Raw genomic sequence first — 20,198 nt, 5'->3', positions numbered from 1 at the left:
AAAATTCTTAATAAAATAAATAATAGAAACCTTTTTATCATTTTATTTATAGATTATAGATTTCCTGTTGTAAATAAGGAATCAAAAACAGTTTTAAACTATGAGAATAAAAAGGTATAGAATATATGTCAATGAGAAAGTAATCAAACAAAATAAATAAAACTAAAAGGACTTACCCTGTAATTAATGCTCTCATTAAAGTTATCTTTTCATCATCCTACAAAGCAGCAAATATAACTGAATGTTAAATAGTGTCTATTGGCAATCACTAACGTTTCACTTATTTGAATTTGTGGTTGTCCCCTTTTAACAAGTTAAAATCCCCAAAATTAGTATTAAATGAATACCAATGAATTGATCAAATATACATCATGAAAAAAATTACTATTGAATGAATTGTTTTATCAGTTGATTGTATTGTGAACTTTTACTTAATAATTTTTAATACTTGAGTCACTGTGGTTTAATGATAATCATTATTTTAAATTTATACAGAGGAAATTTTAAATTTTTCTTAACTCATTTTTATTTTTTGAAACTTTTTACTTTTCTTTCATTTTGATTAATTTTAAATTTTTGATATTTTTTGTGTGAGTTGTACATTCTTTTATATTATTCTATTTAACCGACAATCAATGTTTTCATTTTACACGCCACTGCTCAGAAATTGTATTTATGTGATTGTATATTTTGCTTTTACCTTATGTATCTTATTTTTTGTTTATTCATGTTAAGCGCTTAGGGTAATTTTTCAAATTATATAATGCACTATATAAATATTGTATAATAATAATAATAATAATGAAAATAAAATGTCTAATAGCATAATTACTACTATACTTGTCAAATAAGAACTTCAATAACATCATAAAAAAATTACTATTGAATGAATTAGAAATTTGGTAAATAAACATGAGCAAACAAACAATGTTCACAATAACCTGTTTAAAAATCTGAAATCTAAAATATCATGCATTCTTAACTCATAAGGTTGACACAAACAAGTGTATGCATGTGCCTGTCCCAAGTCAGGAGCCTGTAATTCAGTGGTTGTCGTTTGTTTATGTGTTACATATTTGTTTTTCGTTCATTTTTTTATACAAATAAGGCCGTTAGTTTGCTCGTTTGAATTGTTTTACATTGTCATATCAGGGCCTTTTACAGCTGACTATGCAGTATGGGTATTGCTCATTGTTGAAGGCCGTACGGTGACCTATAGTTGTTAATGTCTGTATCATTTTGGTCTCTTGTAGATAGTTGTCTCATTGGCAATCATACCACATCTTCTTTTTTATATTGTATACTTACTGTTCTAACAAATATAGATGAAGACAGATTAAGTGGTAAACTTGACGATAAAGATGTTAACTCCTGGGCTATTCTAAATATCTAAAATAAAATATAAATATATAGTAAAATGTAAATTCTTCAGTACTGCTTTTATATCCTACATCTATGAATAAAATGTGGTGGGGAGTATACTTCATGAGAAAACAACCTACAGACTCATACAACTAAACATTTTTTAGATAAAACAAATATTCACCAACAGACAGGTGTCTATATAAAGGAGTAGGTCCGGTAAGGACCGATTTTGGCCTCAAATTTCAGATTCATCTGACGAAAGATTTTGACCACTTTTTAAAAACTTAAGTGTCTATTCCATTTGATTCAATTAGTTTATGTCAAAGATTTTAACTGATTTAGTCCGTGAAAACGATCTGTTTCAAGCTCAAACATAAAAAATCTACCAAATATACCGAAAAATGTCACTTTTCAGATGGTTTTTGTCCAAAATGAAAGTGGCCGCATCCGTGTTCATCCTCAAGCTTTATATATGTTATGTATTATCATCAAATACAACTTACATTTCAATATTTAGGATGAACACGAATGCGGCCACTTTCGTTTTACACGGAAACCGTCTAAAAGTTAACTAAAATGATAGAACTGTGAAGATTTCAGTAATTAAGCATGACTTAATGGTGCTAGTATCCGATAAATGTGCTTTGTATTGTCAAAAACAGGCCATATTTATGTAGCAGAAGCATTCTACTGTCCAATAAATAACTAAAAGATTATATTTTAACAATTTTGTAAAACTGCTATATTTTGGGGCCAAAAAGGGGTCTTACTGGACCTACTCCTTTGTCAAGGTCAAATTCAGTGCAGGAAAAGCACATAACCCCACATACATCATACATGTATTTAAAAACTTATATAGGATAACTCCCACGCATAATAAATGACTTGGACAATTATATCTTTAAGATAAAAAGAAACTACCTGTTTCTGACCTCCAGCTTGATGTGACTTGTAAAGATTTGCATAATGGTGGCCAAGGTTCCCCTCCACTACAAAAAAAAATATAAAACCATCAATGTTGTATGTGAATGAGAAGGAATTTAGATATCAATAGGACAGTAACACATTAACAAAACATTCATACAAAACATTCATGAAAAACCCTTTGAGGTTTAGTTGATAAAGGTACAAATATCTAATGGATTAAGTGCCTGCAGACTTCGATTGAATAACCTTTGAATTATATTTGTGTTGAATATCATATACATACATGAAAGTTGATTTAAAATAAGTTTTTTTTAATCAAACCCTCCATTTTCATTTTTCATTTGTTTATCAATAAAATTATGTGGAAAAGAAAGTACAAAACATTACAGCATGTATGTAATAGGTCAGAGGATTTCAACTTGAACCTGTTATGATTGGTTTCCTTATGAAATGGCAAACACTGAAGAAAATCTAGAACTTGTGATATTTTTCTTAGCAAATATGATTCTGACTTACATGGCAGATCTGAACTACCAAATTGCATGCTCTTAAGAACTTGTTTATATTGCACTTCTAATTCTGCATCCTGAAAAATAAAACAAAATAGTTCATAAAAATCTGCAGTTTGAAAAAATAAAATCAGCATAATTTCAACTTCAATTCAAACTACTGATGCAGACAAGTAACTCATATTTCTGGTTGATTTCATATTCTATTAGTGAAATGTTCCACAAATTGTTGGAGTGTTTAAAGGTATGGAATTCTTTCATTTTTTATTTTTTTTTAACATTTCTTAAATCAATAAGAATCTGAGAAATACTTACACATTTAGTATTTAGTACATCATAGGGAGGAATCTGTTCTCCATATATGGTTAGATCATTATCATTACTATTATTTCTGTTACCAAGTAAATTATTTCTCTCTAACGTATCTGTAAATAACATGATATATATATATTCTATTATGTGAGAAATACACATGTCTTTCAAATAAACAGAATGTATTCATTACTGTATTCTGATTTTATTTACATGATGTTTCACTAATGTATACGCCACATCTCCTTTTTACTATAACGTATGGCAGATAGAATTTGTTTTGTACTCATTAAATATACCAGGCTTGTAATTTTGTTTGCCAGTCATGTGTTTCTTAAAATACTCATCAGTGACGCTATACTACAAAAAGTTAAAAGACCAAAAAAAGAACTTAACTTCAATTGAGTAATTACAACAGTGACATGCACTACTCGTAATTTTTCTCTCGCTATCTACATTTTTACTTTTTAAATTACCGGTATGTTGTGTTGTACTTTTTTATCTTTTCATTTCTAAGTCACTTTTCTTTTTTCTTCCAATGCAGAGACAGTATAGTGCTGTTTTTTACTTTTGAATTTGTAAAACACTTTAACGGTAAACCAAATTCCAATTAAAAGAGCTGTAGTATTTATCAATTTCTTACCTTTCACATTATTAAATAACGAAACCATTTCCCTGAAACAACAATTAATAACTTAATTCAACAATGTTTTTTATGTTAAAAAGAACTCTACACTGTCATACAAAATAATTTGTTGTTGAGTTAATTTTATTCTCTAGTTTTAAAAAAACTAAATATGCCCCATTTTTTTGCGTAAGGTATTTGTGTGCTTTTGAACTTTTAAAGTAAGTGTTACTTTTATTATTATGAAATTTAATCTGACTTTACAATACATTGCAATTCAGGTAGGAAATTAAAGCAGAAAATTGTTAATTGCAGTTAATTTTTATGTCAACATCATGGTCCACCCTGTTTAAGGGTTGGTACATATTCCCAATCTACAATTTTCTGTGTTCATTTTTTATACTTTATATTTTTGGATGGTGCTGTTAGATCATTCTTTTTTTCTAATGTTTTCAATTACCACTAATATTAAGATTAGTCTTGTCAAGATCACTGACCCCGAAATCAGATTGACAAGCTACTGAATATTTTCATCATAAATACCTTGCAATTTTCTCTTCTTCTCCGTCTGAATCAGAAGAGGAGCTATGTGAACTACTCTCTCTACATCGTCCAAAACATTTAGGTATGAGACCAAAGGCCGAGGTCTCTGGTGGATCATCCCATGATTGGTGAGATGTAGGTATACTGCCATTACCAGCTTTACATAGATGCTTTAACATCATTGATGCCTGCAAAATCATTTAACATTTCAAATATTATTATTTATATTTATATCTACCCAGAAAACTGAATGCACTATATTTTTGCTTTTGTTTTGTCCAGAGTAAGAATCAAATTAAACAAATATATGTAAAAAGTAAAATCACAAAAATACTGAACTTAGAGGAAAATCAATTCGGAAAGTCCATAATCACATGGCAAAATCAAATAACAAAACACATCAAAAACGAATGGACAAGAACTGTCATATTCCTGACTTGATACAGGCATTTTCAAATGTAGAAAATGGTGGATTAAACCTGGTTCTATAGCGCTAACCCTCTCACTTTGATGAAAGTCTCATCAAATTCTGTTATATTTACATTGATGTGTTAACTAAACAGACACAATAAATAAAATAGTCAAAATATGTAACATAAGTATCATCAGGAACGAAAACTTTAAAAGAACATATATCAATTAATAAATAGATTCATACCTTCTTTTCAAGTTGTTCCAGCAACTTGTAGACGGACAACTGTTGATTTGGTAAAGAGACAAGTAATGGCAGTAACTGTTTCTGTCGAGCTGAAATACAATGTATAGTATTTAAGATTGAAGCCGCAAATGTTTTGTAAACAGGAAAAATACCTTTTATATTTTCTTAGTACAAATGTATCATAGATTTAAAATCTTTGGATGGAACAAAATTATTTATGAGAAGGTCTTTTGTAAATTAAAACAGGCATTTTATTTTAGTTATAATGACATCAAATGAAACCATAAAACAATATATGGTTATTATTTTTTTTATTGGAACTGCAGTAACAGTTTAAAGATTGAATCAGTTTTATTTTTATTTCTTATCTATGTTTTAGTGTTGATGTTTATATAAATATTTTTGAATTCATTAAAAGAACAATATAAATGCACCATTTGATAAAAACTCACCTATTTCCTTTATTATATCTATTATCACTCTATAAACCTGCAAAAATAAACATATTGGGTTGATATGATATTAACAATATCAAGATTTTTATTTTTAAAGCATAATCTTATTACCTTTGGCATTATAATTGACAAAACTTTCTGAATTTTGGGTCCTCAATTCTCTTCAACTTCATACTTTATTTGGTGTTTTTAAAATTTTGATTTGAGCAACACAAATGAGTCTTTTGTAGACAAAACGGGTGTCTGTCTAACAAAAGGTATCAATGAATAGTTTACTTATATGAGAAATTGAAGGATAAGATTCAAGATAAGTGCTTCTGTTTTCAGAATAAGGACGGATTCATTTCATGTAACATTAAAGACACAAACAAGTTTCCAAAGCTTCATAAATTAACTTTTTAATGCCTGACTTATATATTTTCTATCCCCCACACTCCCCCTTCCCCCCCAAAAAATGAAACTTGTTTAAGCACTTTAATATTGAAGTCAATATGTTCATTTCATCATCAAACCAAGCACTATATATTATAAACATAACATAGAATTCATTTACTTTTTTCAAAAGTTTTACAGTTTGAAGTAATTCCAAACATGAGGCTATTTCTTAACCACCAAAATTGAAAGCAAAGACAGTTAACCAATCTTCATTAAAGGAAGAGACCAATTTTATTGAGCAGCATCTCGTCTGAAACCATACAAAGTCTGAAATATTTGTTATATGAGATATAATGTAGTGTTTTGTACTTCCTCAGTTTGTCTTTAAAACAATCTATTTTCCACAGAAAATGCAATTTTTTTAGAAAATAACCCGTTCGGAGACCGTTATCGATCCTTGTCTTATATGCGTTCGCACATGCTCAGTTGAGGTACTACCTGGGAAATTCAAAAACTCTTCATTTCAACACTTGCCAAATTTTACTGTGATTTAGTGGACATCTTCTAGTAAAATATAATCAACATCATACTTACAACTGAATGTCTACATATTTCTAAGAAGGAATCAGCTGTTAGATATTGCTAGAAAAAAGATAGATCTCTGTTTAAATACAAAATCGCTATAATGATATCATCAATGATTTAGAGAAAACATAAAATAAGTTCAAAATACAATTCAGTATTTATTATAAGTCCACACATCACAGCAAAAAGTTGAATCAAACATTCTGTAACACCCTTGGTACCAACATTTTTTTATTCCCTTATACCTATAAAAAAGATCAAACACATTTCTGGCATGTCCTTAAATACAAATAGTAAAGGTAAAATTATGGACAAGAACATAAGTAATACTACTGCATAGCAATCATGCTACACAAGGCCAAAAATAAAATATTGTTTGTTTCCCCTCACACGACCGACCCGGTAAAATCACCGCTACCCGAAAAATTTTATTGGCCATTCTTGTCCACTATTTGGTTTTTTGCTATGTTGGTTATTGGTGATATCTTTCCGATGCTGAAGTCAACGATCGTTGGGTTTTGGGGATACCTTACCGATGCTGTAGTCAACGAGCGTTTTAAATCAAGGTATTTTTGCATTGAAGCGTCTACATGATTCGGAATCAAGGTAAACAAACAAAATGCTTGAAATCCCACACGATTTGTTTGTTTGCAAGGGTGATCTTTTTTTGAAAAAAAAAAAAAAAATAAGCATCTTTCAATCCGCTGAGTGCATCTTGATTTGCTTTGAGTCTAACCTCTGTTCCTGTTTAAAGGATAAAATTTTAAAGACTTTGAGTAAAAATGGTCTGACTCGTGCTTTAAAATCTATCTACTTTGTCTTTGAACAGTTTGGGCACAAGTCAGGAAATGTGGGATACATGTATTCCCTGCTATCAGGGAACGTCCCTATTTTCTGGTGTAAAAAAAAAACCAGTTTAAATGGGATTTCCTTTTTCAATTTATGGCATGAAAATTACAAAAAGACACGTTTTAACGTTATACCTGCATCAGTAGAATTCGTAAATACTTATTAAAAGTATTTTAGGAAATACAAAACATGAATATAAAGGGAAGCCTTGTTTCTTCTAGAACTCGAAAAAAACATAGAAATCTTTGTTTGGGAATCATTTGACCAAGCTGCATGATCCAGGTGTAACTGAACATAACTGAATTATGTTCACTTCTATTGAAAATTTTTATTCATTGAATTTTAATTCCCAAGTGATTAACATACATGTATCTTTTTGTCATCTCATAATTGATGATCAAGGTATGAATTGGTGAACAAAGGAATTGTTTTGCTGTGAGTTATGCATCAAATTAGACTTGAAATAAGCTTGATTTTTTAACTAAAAAAACACTTGCTATCAATAGGCATTAGTATCACAAGTAGAATGTGCGCTTTTGTAGAATAGGAAAAAAAGAAGGTCCCTGTCTACTGTTTTTTTTTTAACACCAGAAAACTGTGGTGTACACTGAATTAGAATACAGGGAATACCCCACTTTTTTTGACTTGAGCCTTACCTGTTGAATTTTGTACAAATTCAATATAGAAAACCATATCAAGGAATAAAATAAAATAATTTGCCTACCTACCTACCCATACCCTAACAACCTCAGTCGGGAGAAGGGAAACAAAGATATTTTTAATGTTGGCCCAATACAATGCATTTCATATTTTTTCGAAAATTATCCCATTGCAAATTTTCATAATAATAAAAAAATCACCAAAATTCAGAATATTCAGTATGTTTAATTCTCACCTCAATGAATGGTATCAATGCTGAACCTTCCAACACAGTGAACATATCCTCAACAGGGTCTATAACTGCTGTCTGACCTGTGTCTGGCTCTGGTTGACTTCCTAATGTTCGAGGTTTTAACTGAGGTGCATGATTTGTATATAATAATTTTAGTTCTTCTAGAATCTTGTGTAATACAGTTTCTACCTGTAAAGAGAAACACATACTAATCAAAGCACTTGTCAGCACTGAGGGATAAAGATTACATTGTGATTGATTGATTGTTGGTTGCTTTGTGAAATGCATTGTTTGAAGCAATGGAGCAAATTCAAGCAAAATTTTGAACTGTGTTATCTTCTAATAGATATAGGAAGATGTGGTATGAGTGCCAATGAGACAACTCTTCATCCAAATAACAATTTATAAAAGTAAACCATTATAGGTAATGTCCATAATCATAGGCAGGACATATAAATTCAAACACCATGCACTACCTTTGTTAATTCAAAATTACAGTTCACCTTTAGCATGAAAATGACTATAAAATATCTATACCAAACTGATCAACTAAATTTTCGAATCAACAGTAATGTGAAGTTAAAGTCTTATAGGGTTGTAAGTATGTTTTTATTTAACCACCTTGCACTTTCAAGACTTGACTGTGATTTTCCACAGCAGCTTGTTCAAATTTCGGACCAGTTGAACAGTTTGGTTTTATAAAACAAATTGCAATTTGGTCAAATTTTTGAATGAGTTGCAATAGTCAGATAGCAACACTAACAGTCAAGTAACAGTAAAAGTAAAAATCAAATGTTAAAACCAATGAAGGTTAAACAATGAATGTCTAAAACTGACTGACAATTTCCCTTTAAACAAAATAAACTAAGTAACAAACCTTATTATCCTTCTCTTTCTGTGCTGCTATATAAGCATTTATATCCCATTCTGAAATAATTTATGCAGGAGTCATGAAGAGAAATACAAAACAATCAGTTAAATATGTATCCACTAAGAAATAATCATCTAAAGCTGATTTATTTAAATAAAAAAATCCATTCTTTCAGATAAATCATTTGTATATACTTCCTCAGAATGAATTTTCCTAAAGTATGCCAGAATGTAATTTTTTTTTTCGATTAAAACAATTAAAAAGAAATCTGTAAGAAAAAATTTGGAAATAAATTTTGAGATGATGGTTTTTAAATAATGCTGCAAGACAAGAAAAAAAAATTTTTTTTTTATTCTCCAAATAAAAATTAAAAATTTCTATGTATTTTTTTTTTTTAAATTTCCCATTTGAGTTATCAAACATTTGGCATTTGATACTAGAAACTGAATCAGTCTTAAAATTAGCAGATTTAAGCAAAATACTAGACCTATTTTAAACTGCTATTTGACAATCAGAGATGAAGGTATACATTTAACCTAAAATAAAATTTCCAATGAAAAATTTCTATTCTGCATAACAATGCAAAACAAATAAGAAAATTCAACCAATAATTTGACATGACTTTCAATTTAAGGAACAAGTAATAAAAATAGTAAAAAATCTTGAGATTACAATATATTGTGAATTGTGTCTGTTCTGGTGACAGGCAAGGGGCCTCGGTGGTCGAGTGGTCTAAGTAGTTACTACTGTAATCACAAGCCAGTCAGCACTGAGGTTGTGAGTTTCAAACCCTCCTTGTGCAGGTGCACTGGAATCCAAAATAGCTTCCTCCACCAATAAAAACTGGCCGCCATGAAATAGCCCAAAAGCTGTGCTTAAAAGTGGCGTTAAAACACCAAAAATCAAATCAAATCAAATCTGCTGACAGGCACCAGAAGTTTGTACCCATTTTACATAGTTTATATATAAGTGGTAGGAGACTATTCCTATCAGTTTGTATAATTTTGGATAACATTATGGAAAGCACAAAATTTTTAATATCATTTCACACAGGTAACTGCTTCCATCAACAATTTCTTCAATAAGTAACTTACCTGATCTATAATGATGTCCATATCCTGTACCTTTTGCCCAGTACTCTGGTTTGTTTTTGCCAGCAGGTCCTCCTGACTTATCAGGCTAAAATAAAAGTATAAAATTGACACATTTTTTTATAGTTCAATTCTTTTTTAAAATCTATGTTGAAGAATAAAAAGGTTGTATAAAACTACAAATAAATTGTATCAAACAATTTAAAGCAAGCATTCTGTGAGTATTGCATGGCAATACATAGTCCCCTATTGGTTAAAAATTCATTGCAATGAACGAAATTTTAATTAATCTATAATTTGTAATAGTGTAAACTGCATAAAAATATCAAGCTGAAATCTTCAAACATGACGAAAAAAATTGTTGAAAACTGATTATTTAGGTGAATTTTCTATGTCCAAAGACCACAACTCTGCAAAAAATCATTAGACCGGAACAAAATTCCAACTTGATCTGTAACTTGTCATGATAAAACTATTTAATTAATTGGGTCATATTTACGTACGGACAAATGAAACCCCTGCTGCGGTAGCCTCATAAAAAAGATTTCCAACTCATATCAACTTTTGAAAATTAATATCAAACTTTAATGTAAAACCTATCCCACTATTATGCCAGAATTTGCCCCTGGCTTGTGATCAAGATGATGTTAATTACTTGAAAGTTCTTTTGTAGAACTTCTGGTTATAAAAGAAGACTTTTAAAGACAGATTTCAGTGATATTTCTGTGGAATTTCCATCTTTCATAACTTACTGGTGTGTTCGGCTTGTTGGTTCTTTGTTCTGTCAGCTGACTGATATCCATATCATACAGGTAATTCACACGTGGATTCACTTCACTCACCTGAAATTCATTATATATAAATAAATTAAATGCAATCAGGCATACCTGGAAATAACATATAATTGAGAACTATGATTGAAAAAGAAATGTCAGCCATGTAGTTTAGAAGAAAAATAAACAACTGAAGAAGGCCAATGGCCGAAACGTCTTGAAAAATTGGTTTATTTATACAATTATAAAAGGTATGTTCCCTATTGGAATTTTGAAAACAAGAACTATGATACCCTCCTTTACACTGGCCTATTATGTTGTGTCACATTTTAAACTTGCAATATATTGCAGGAAAGACAAATTTAACCATTTAAAACATATCATTCAAACTCAGAGCTTTCACCTATAATGGTTTACTTTTACAGATAGTGACTTGGATGGAGAGTTCTTATATCTATATAATGAGTATTTTGCTCTCATAATGACTACTTTAGAAGCAGGAAATAAACAATAAACTGTGTTACACCTTTTCAATTTATGCTTCTGTAAAACTATTACACTAAACTTACCAGAGCAAGTGTTAAGAGATGATGTTCTATTTCTACATAGGCTCCATATGGATATTTCAATAAATCATTCCTTGGACTGTTTACTTCTAACCTACAACAAATCAAGTTATAAATTAGAATACCTGTATACTGAAAAACTGAAAATACAGAAAACATCAAAAGCTGAATATCCACTTAAATATATTGTAAACAAGTGGTAAAGTATAGTTCCTATCAATCTATATGGAATGAATGCTATCTATTGCTTCATTATGCCCAAGATCTGTCAACATAAAATTCCGAAATTGCCAGATTTCATTTAATAAATTCATTGCTTTTGTTCTTTGATCTGACAAGTTTGACAATTTTGATAAACCAGTGTCAGTTTCGATTTCTTTGTCAATTTCAATTTCCTAACCAGTCCTAATGGATGTCAATAACATGTTACTAAATAAAACTAGATATAAAGTGTTAAAGCATAGCAGATCCACAAATTGCAAAGGATTTCACAATACTAAGTTTTCTGCTCTAAAATGGAAATAATTCCATCTCAAAATAATAATTTTCCATAACATTTAAATTTTCTTGTAGTAATCCCAACTTCTCCTACGGAACTTTAATTCAGATTACCTAGCCCATTGCTGAAGAAATGTTTTGATATCCTGTATGACAGATTTCATATCCTTTGTAGGAATCCAGTATGACAATTTCAACATCTCCATATTAGTTACTCTTTGCATCATAGAACACTAAAAGATAGATACAAATACATGTATAGCTAAGTTCCATTTTTAAAACATAGTATAAATAAGTTATAGTAAAAAATAATGGTTGATTCGGATATATATAGCAGTCTGTTCTTTAAAGAAGAATAATAACCCCTTTAATGGTGTAAAACATCTTGAAAGATTTACTGCAAATCATTTTCTGTGATCTCTTTTAAGACTTGGTACATATAAGTATGTTACAAATAGAATGACATAAAATTGACATGTGCAAATATCAGTAACTTTATATAACAGTTGATATTAATCCTATATTATTAAAGCCATTGCATTATGACAGTGTGAAATCATGGAGGTAGCCGTTTTTTGGCAAAATACAAATCCTAATCTGGGTTGTATTGTTAGTAAATGTTTATAAGGGTTAAATGTACCTGAAGTCTTGGCCTCATCACTTTGACTAGAGGTGGATAAAATGGATACAAATCTATTTCAAATGTCTGAAAAAAAGGCAAAACGGTAGGTTGTAGTAATTTCATTTAACATATCATGTTGAACCAGAAGCTCCGCACGGCAAAGCTTTATATGACCGCAGAGGTCGAACCCTGAACAGTTGGGGCAAGTATGGACACAACACTAATAATAGATTTCTATTAACTTATACTAAAGTTATAGTGCGAAAACCAAATGTCTTCGGATGACGACAATGACGAAGCCAACGTCATACCAATATACGACCAAAAAATTTCAATTTTTGCGGTCGTATAAAAATTATTGTCTTATGTAAAAGTATGTAAATTATAAAAATACACTATTTGAAATAAGCATCATCACTCTGTGATGACATCTGTGTATTTCTAAAATTTAAAGACATAAAGAGTATCTTTTACACATGTATATTTTTGTTTTAAATGTACAATATGTATACATTACCATTTCTAGTTCTATATAGTTGTATCCAAATTTGGACTGAATCTGCAGAAGATCCTCAGCTAAACCACTGGAAATATACAAATTTTACAATAGTAATAGTTAAATATAGAATTCATTGTTGGATAGAGGTTTAACTTCAAACAAGAAATCTTTCAACAATCTTAACTGACCAATATCTTGCTGTGCTATGTGGTTGTCTACATGTTTGATTTTTTTTTTTTTTTGTATTCAAAATTGTGTATGTCTGGCAAATTGACAGTATTGCTTCAAATGTCTTTCCCTGTAATAGTCAGTCATTAGTTTATATTGTCCCACATCTCTGTGCTTTAATGCATATTTAACCTTGAAGGGAAAGCAACAATATTTTGATTAAAATATTCATTAATTGTCTATGGTAGATTTATTTGACTACAAAAACAGCACTTTCAGGATATAAAATATCAATAAGAAAACTTAGACACTTGTAAAATTAGTTACAATGCACACTTAATAGAAAGAGCTTTGGAATCATAAAATAAATGAAGCTACTACACATTTAACACAAGTACTGAAGATTTTGTGGTATTTGCCAGATTGTTGAGTCTAACTTTTTTATTATGTCTGCTGAGTCAACATATTTGGAATGATCTGTATGGAATTAACATCTTTACGACTGAATTTAAAATGTCAAAAATAAATGTAATGTAATTACCATTCAGCATCAAAATGAAAGATTTTAACCCTCCAGTTATATATATTATCATCTATAGGTTCTGCTGTAAAACTTAATTCCTGAAAACATAAATTTTATAATATACAAAAGTATAACTGCTTCTATAAGGTTTATATTATGTGTAACATAAATAAATTATAACATATATTTTTCATTTTAGTGCTTTTACCATTTCAATGCATTGCCAATGGAAATTATATATGGTCCAGAGGATTCAAAGTCTGCTAAAACAGCACCAAAATTTGTTTCTTTACTACTTTTTTGCAATGCAATAAGATAACTTGAGTGCAATATTATATAAAGAGAAATTGAGATATCTATTTCTTTAGCCTTATGCATGGACTTTGCAATTTTCATTCCTAATCAAATTAGAGTATTATTAAGGTGGTACCAAACACCTTCACTAAAATTCATTTGGCTCTTTAATTTTCATGAAATTTTTATATTCACTTTGATAAAAGTAAGAAAAAACTTGAACCACACACTTTAATAAAGAAAAAATTCCATTGGATGTAATATAGCAGTTATCAAACACTAATTTTGATCATTGAGACACTTAATATTTCCTTTAACATTGGAATGTGACTAAAACTTTCAATTATTTTATACAGTTATCTCCCTTTAGTGTTATGTACCACATTAAAATTCCAATTTTTACATATAATATCATATTTCAATAAATGCATATTAGAAGTTTAGATTTTACCTGTTCTTCTTCCATGATTCTAACAAGATCATTGGTTAATATCCCTGCTGCAGCATTGCTGGTAAATATATTCTCTGGTGGTTTTTTATCCATACTACTAGCTCCTGAAATAAAATATAAATATCATAACAGGGTTGTGACCCTTGAAATATTCGTGCCAAAAATAATAAAGATTAAAAATAATATACATGGGATTTGCTCATTATTGAAGGCTGTACAGTGACCTACAATTGTTAACTTCTATGTCATTTGGTCTATTAAGGAAATTTGTCTCATTGGCAATCACACGTACCACAACTTCCTATTTTAATATACATCAAGAGAAAAATTAAAACAAAAGAGAAATAACTTGAATCAACTTACTTAAAAATTATAAGTTAACAGATATAGCACAGTTTGAGCATACAACAGGAATATTTTTAAGAATAATTAAAGCCTTTAAAAAATCCTGATATAATAATATCTAATCAGTGATAACTACATTTGAGAACCCAAGAATTGTTAAATAATTGGGATCAGGTCTATCTATATTCTTTTCTAGTTGACACAATCCTCTTTTCCTAAATTGTGATATCATCAAATGAGACTTGTTAAAAAATTTATATAATGCCATGAGCAACATGATGGGTGCCAGGGTGTGGGACAGGTTCTGCTAAATTTTCCAAAGCATCGGAAAGCGTGCCAAGTTCATCATATATTTTGATGATCAGTTATTAGTTTTCAATGAAGGGTCTTTTTTGTAATTTTTCCATGTTATTGGTTTATTTTTTTTATTGTGCCCGAGTACCTTCTCGCTCATTTGTTTATTGCATTTTAAAAAGAAATCTCTTCAAGTAACTATACCTTGTGAAAGCTTTGCCTTTTTCATCTGATCTCTAATTTCTGCCTCTTTCTGAGCCCATCGTTTCTGAATTACAGAATTATCTCAATAGATTACACTTATTATGAAATTGAAATGACCACCACATGTACATGTTTCATTACAAAAGATTCTAAATTAAATGGTGTGAAATTTTTCTGGAAAACACTAGATTTCTGAATCAAAATGATTTGTGTTTTCCACCTATATCTTATAATCAGAAGTTATTAAAATAATATGTGTGTTTAAGGAATTTAAGGAATGAATATACATATGCCTATTTGATAAAAATAAATTTGCATATACCTTTTTTCTAGCAACCTTTAAATCCCATTCTGTTGTGAATGCATCATCATCAGCCATCATACATTCCTATGTCATAAGAAAGTTTGAAAATAATTAAAAAAAAAAAAACCTCATGCAAATGTGCAAGTTACAAGTTAGTGAAAATACAAGAAAATAACATAGTCTTCTATTATTCAAGATTATAAGTTTAATATCAAGAATTAGCTACAACACATAGAATAAAATGATGATAATGTACATGTAATTATCAACATAATATATTTCTTTCTTCCTTACACTTCAAAATTGTATCAAAGAAATTACTATATAAAGAACACATGTCAAAATATTGGAAGCTCTTATATCTCATATAGAACCAACACCCATTGCTTTCTGAACAAAAAAGGTTTTTATAAAATTACAATTACTTAAACATTTCCCTCTATAAAAATACGGTCAAGGTTTAGGTTCTTTTTTTATTTGTTTCTCCTTTCTATTACTGACTCTAAGTCACATGACAGTACCACTAGAGAAGCATGAACAGCATACCCATCTCCAGTACCTGAGTTAATCCCTTATTTTAGTTTGGGTTCATATTGCATCTTAATTTTCTGTGCAGTTTTATGGAATGTTGATTGTTTTTTTCTTTTTGTCATGGGTTTTGGCAGTCACTTCTTTATTTAGGATTTAAATTTGTATTGATTGCCACTAATTTTCTACTTTCTCTTTAGCTCCATATCAAGAAAGGTCAAAACAGTGCAAGGTAGCATGCAGAGAGCTAAATATTATCTAAAATTAACTTAATTCAAGTACAAGTATGTTCATTGTTGAAAAGTATGTTTTTTTTAATTTTAATACCTCCTCCTCTTCTTCTTCCTCCTCAGATTCCTCATCTTCTTCCATAATATCATCATCACTAGACATCTGTAGAAGTACAGAAAAAAATCAGGGTTGCAAACACATGTGAAGCAGAATCTGCTTACACTTTCTGAGCAACTGAAGTCACCCTACTTTCCCCCTATTTAATCATCCTTTTTCAAATGACTGGTGCAAGTCTTGCAAGAACACCATAATTTGGAGAGACTGAAATAATTCATACATATAAATGTTGACCACCATGCATCCTTAATCTACTTGTGTTATCCTTAATTGCATTATGAGTTTTTTGTTTTTGTTTTGCATAAATTGATACAAATCAAGAATGTGTCCATAGACACAGATGCCCCACTCGCACTATCATTTTCCATGTTCAGTGGACCGTGAAATTGGGATCAAAAATTTAATTTGGCATTAAAATTAGAAAGATCATATCATAAGGAACACGTGTACTAAGTTTAAAGTTGATATGACTTCAACTTCATCAAAAACTACCTTGACCAAAAACTTTAACCTGAACTTCGCACTATTATTTTCTATGTTCAGTATCCTTGAAATTGGGGTCAAAACTTTAATTTGGCATTAAAATTAGAACAATCATATCATGGGGAACATGTGTACTAAGTTTCAAGTTGATTGGACTTCAACTTCATCAAAAACCACCTTGCCCAAAAACTTTAACCTGAAGTGGGATGAATGAACGGACGCACAGACCAGAAAAACATAATACCCCTCTACTATCGTAGGTGGGCATAAAAACTAATTTACCAGTGATGGTACTCTCAAAAGTTTTAGGTATAGGTAATACTTTATTTCAATATTACTGTATGAAAATTTCAAAATTCAACCATAGATAACTTACATGTCTTTGTTCAGATCTTTTGTTCTTGTTGGTATGTAAAACAATAGCCCTGTAGCAAACAGCATAATGGTTTATTCATTAAAAATGTACTAATCAATCAAAAATTACTCCAAAACAGCAATAAAAAATTAAGAGCTAGAGTGTTTTAGGAGACAATGCTTTATAATACTTTGGTTCAGTCTACTGAAGGCTCTATACACTTTACGATGAGAACAAAAATATAATTGAACAATTAGAATCTAATGAAATTTTCTAATCAGAGAATGTGTTGTCCTTACACCAGTCTTCTGTGTCTATAAATTTCTTTGTGTATTACTATCTTTTCCTATTCGTTGTACTACTTCAGTTACTTTTGTTTTGTCTTATCCACTCCCTTTTATCAGGTATATATTTTTCTTTTTTATATGAAGCTTCAAAACACTTATAAAGCCCTATGATATACACATAATACAATAGTCTTCACATATCAATGTGTACACACAGCACATTGTTATCAAATTGTATTTGACATACTATTTTGTTAACACAATACATTATTAGCTCACATACCCATTATTTGCATTTACACATTTGGATATTTGAAATCTGGTAATGTAAATGTTTAAATTTTTTTTTAGACAAAACAAATCTTACTCTGACTGTAGAGAAATAAACTGCTGTCATAATGTTACTTACTTTTTTAGGAAATCCGAGAGTTTAATCTTGTCTTTCAATTGAACCAGGGACTGAAAGAAAAAGTAATAAACTGATGCAAATTAGTGCTTTTTTTATTTTATTTTTTAAATTGCATCCCCAAATAAAACGTCTGGTCCATTTTGGCACTTAGGCTTAAATGGTTTAATTCATTTTAAAATTTCATCTCCAGGTAACAAACCATCACCATATTAATGTTGAAACCTACCGAGATTCTTTACTCACATTAGTCCCAGTAAAGACTTAATTACATTAAATCTAAGTGTCAGATTTTTACTGAATTGTGTTATTTTCATCAAAGTAAAAACAACGACTAACAATTATTACATTTCAGTCGTACTTAATTCTGATTTTCAGATTTACAGAAGAATTAAAATAACTACTTAAACTGATAACAGATTTACACAGAACAGAAAAGCGTACAGTGGTCAAGATACTGTATGAAAAAGTCAGCTAGAGTTATCTCCACTTGAAATGATGAGTTCTGCAGACCAGCAAAGATATAGATTTTGTAAGAGTATCTTACACTTGTAATAAATTAAAATGGACTAACAGATATATGATGTTTGTTTTTTGTTCATTATTTTGTTCATAAACATGATATGACCATTAGTTTTGAATTGTTTGACATAAGTCAATTTGAGGCCTTTAATAGCTGACTATGCAATATGGGTTGTGCTTATTGTTGAAGACCAAAAGGTGATCTATAGATGTTAACTTGGAGTTGGCAATTATACCATATCTTATTTCTTTTAACAATAATCAATACAGCTTATATCTATACAGCTCAATTGTCTGATTAAACTATTTAAAAAACAACCTGATTTTCTGCATAAATAATCTGTATTTAACACTTATTACATACTCATATGAGAAAAAAAAAAAACAAAGATTGTCTCAATGCTATACAGTTATCGGTATATAAAATTATTTTTAATATTTAAAAAAAAATCATTTTTTTTTTCAATTCTATGTCAGGATTGAAGCGAGTATAATTCATAACTAGATGTGTCAAAGCGACACGAATGGCTCTGTCCCAAAAAGTTGAAAAATCTGCAATTTCAATAACACATGTGGACACAAACATGATGGTAGTCTCACATATCAAAAATCAGCTCAAAATCTGGAGGGGTATAGAAAAAAAATCCATATAACTATGATTTTAAACAATTTATCAAAGTCCAAAGCCTGTAATTTCAGCAAAAATTAGCGAAGCGGAACAAAACTTATACTTGATCTGTAACTCATCATGGTTAACTCACATATCAAAATCAGCCCAATATCTGAAGGCGTTTAGAAAAAGAGTCTGTATAACTGTGATTTTCAACAATTTCTAAAAGTGCAAAGTCTGTAATTTTGGAATATTGGAATTACGTTGCAGGGCCATAAAAATAAATAAGTTTGAAGTTTCCCCTGATATTTTACCAAGTCTATTTTGTTCTGGATCATGCTGATAGCTATGAGCCAATGACACCTGTAAGATTTATCTATGTTTGAAAATGGGCACCCCCCCCCCCCCCCCCCCCCCCCCGCCCCCTCCATGCAAACTCAATCTGTAAGTCATCATCTGACCAAAAATGTACCAAAAATCTGATAAATTCTGCAAAAATTAGGATTAAAGTCAGGACAAATGTTTGATAACAGAATGACAAAATAAGGCATGGGGGTTACACTATATGCCAAGAGTCTGAGTCGCTCACCTGACTCTACTTGAGATTTTGAAATAATATTAAAAAATGTAAAAATTGTAACAGATACTTATAATGATGTTTGAGGCCAAATTTGGTTTAATATTGCTATGTTTGCTTTCTTTCCATTCAGTTGTTCTCTAAAAGAAGACATTTGTATGTATTTCCCTTCGGGTCCAATGTTAAACTAAGTCCCCTGCTGGTGGCCATCTTGGATGTTGGATCGGCTACAAAGTAACAACACTTGGTCAGCACCTCATAAGGAACATTCATGTCATGTTTGGTTTCATTCCATTCAGTAGTTCTCTAAAAGAAGACATTTGTATGTAATACCCATAGGGTCCTATGTTAAACTAAGTCCCCCGCTGGTGGCCATCTTGGATAATGGATCGGCTACAAAGTACCCGGTAACAACATTGGTCAGCACCTCATAAGTAACATTCATGCTACATTGGTTTCATTCCATTCAGTGGTCCTATAAAAG

General features: G+C 30.2%; 1 protein-coding gene across 1 annotated transcript in view; it reads right to left on the bottom strand.

The window, feature by feature from the left end:
* Positions 1-20,198, bottom strand: part of LOC143083787 (dual E2 ubiquitin-conjugating enzyme/E3 ubiquitin-protein ligase BIRC6-like) — a 34,774-nt gene that overhangs the window by 6,602 nt on the left and 7,974 nt on the right. The window contains exons 4-28 of the mRNA XM_076260139.1: positions 18,009-18,058; positions 17,334-17,382; positions 16,454-16,519; positions 15,617-15,682; positions 15,295-15,358; positions 14,452-14,555; positions 13,725-13,804; positions 13,034-13,100; positions 12,535-12,600; positions 12,009-12,127; positions 11,400-11,490; positions 10,810-10,899; positions 10,061-10,145; positions 8,973-9,022; positions 8,099-8,284; positions 6,364-6,411; positions 5,392-5,428; positions 4,940-5,028; positions 4,282-4,469; positions 3,757-3,788; positions 3,117-3,226; positions 2,809-2,878; positions 2,287-2,354; positions 1,309-1,389; positions 177-217 (exon numbers count right to left, since the gene is read on the bottom strand). Of these exons, the coding sequence (XP_076116254.1) occupies positions 177-217; positions 1,309-1,389; positions 2,287-2,354; positions 2,809-2,878; positions 3,117-3,226; positions 3,757-3,788; positions 4,282-4,469; positions 4,940-5,028; positions 5,392-5,428; positions 6,364-6,411; positions 8,099-8,284; positions 8,973-9,022; positions 10,061-10,145; positions 10,810-10,899; positions 11,400-11,490; positions 12,009-12,127; positions 12,535-12,600; positions 13,034-13,100; positions 13,725-13,804; positions 14,452-14,555; positions 15,295-15,358; positions 15,617-15,682; positions 16,454-16,519; positions 17,334-17,382; positions 18,009-18,058 (1,997 nt within the window). The remainder of the gene's footprint in view (positions 1-176; positions 218-1,308; positions 1,390-2,286; positions 2,355-2,808; positions 2,879-3,116; positions 3,227-3,756; positions 3,789-4,281; positions 4,470-4,939; positions 5,029-5,391; positions 5,429-6,363; positions 6,412-8,098; positions 8,285-8,972; positions 9,023-10,060; positions 10,146-10,809; positions 10,900-11,399; positions 11,491-12,008; positions 12,128-12,534; positions 12,601-13,033; positions 13,101-13,724; positions 13,805-14,451; positions 14,556-15,294; positions 15,359-15,616; positions 15,683-16,453; positions 16,520-17,333; positions 17,383-18,008; positions 18,059-20,198) is intronic.

Source organism: Mytilus galloprovincialis, chromosome 1 (assembly GCF_965363235.1).
Source record: "Mytilus galloprovincialis chromosome 1, xbMytGall1.hap1.1, whole genome shotgun sequence".
Classification (NCBI taxonomy): Eukaryota; Metazoa; Mollusca; class Bivalvia; order Mytilida; family Mytilidae; genus Mytilus; species Mytilus galloprovincialis.
This window is presented reverse-complemented; position numbering and strand designations above follow the sequence as displayed.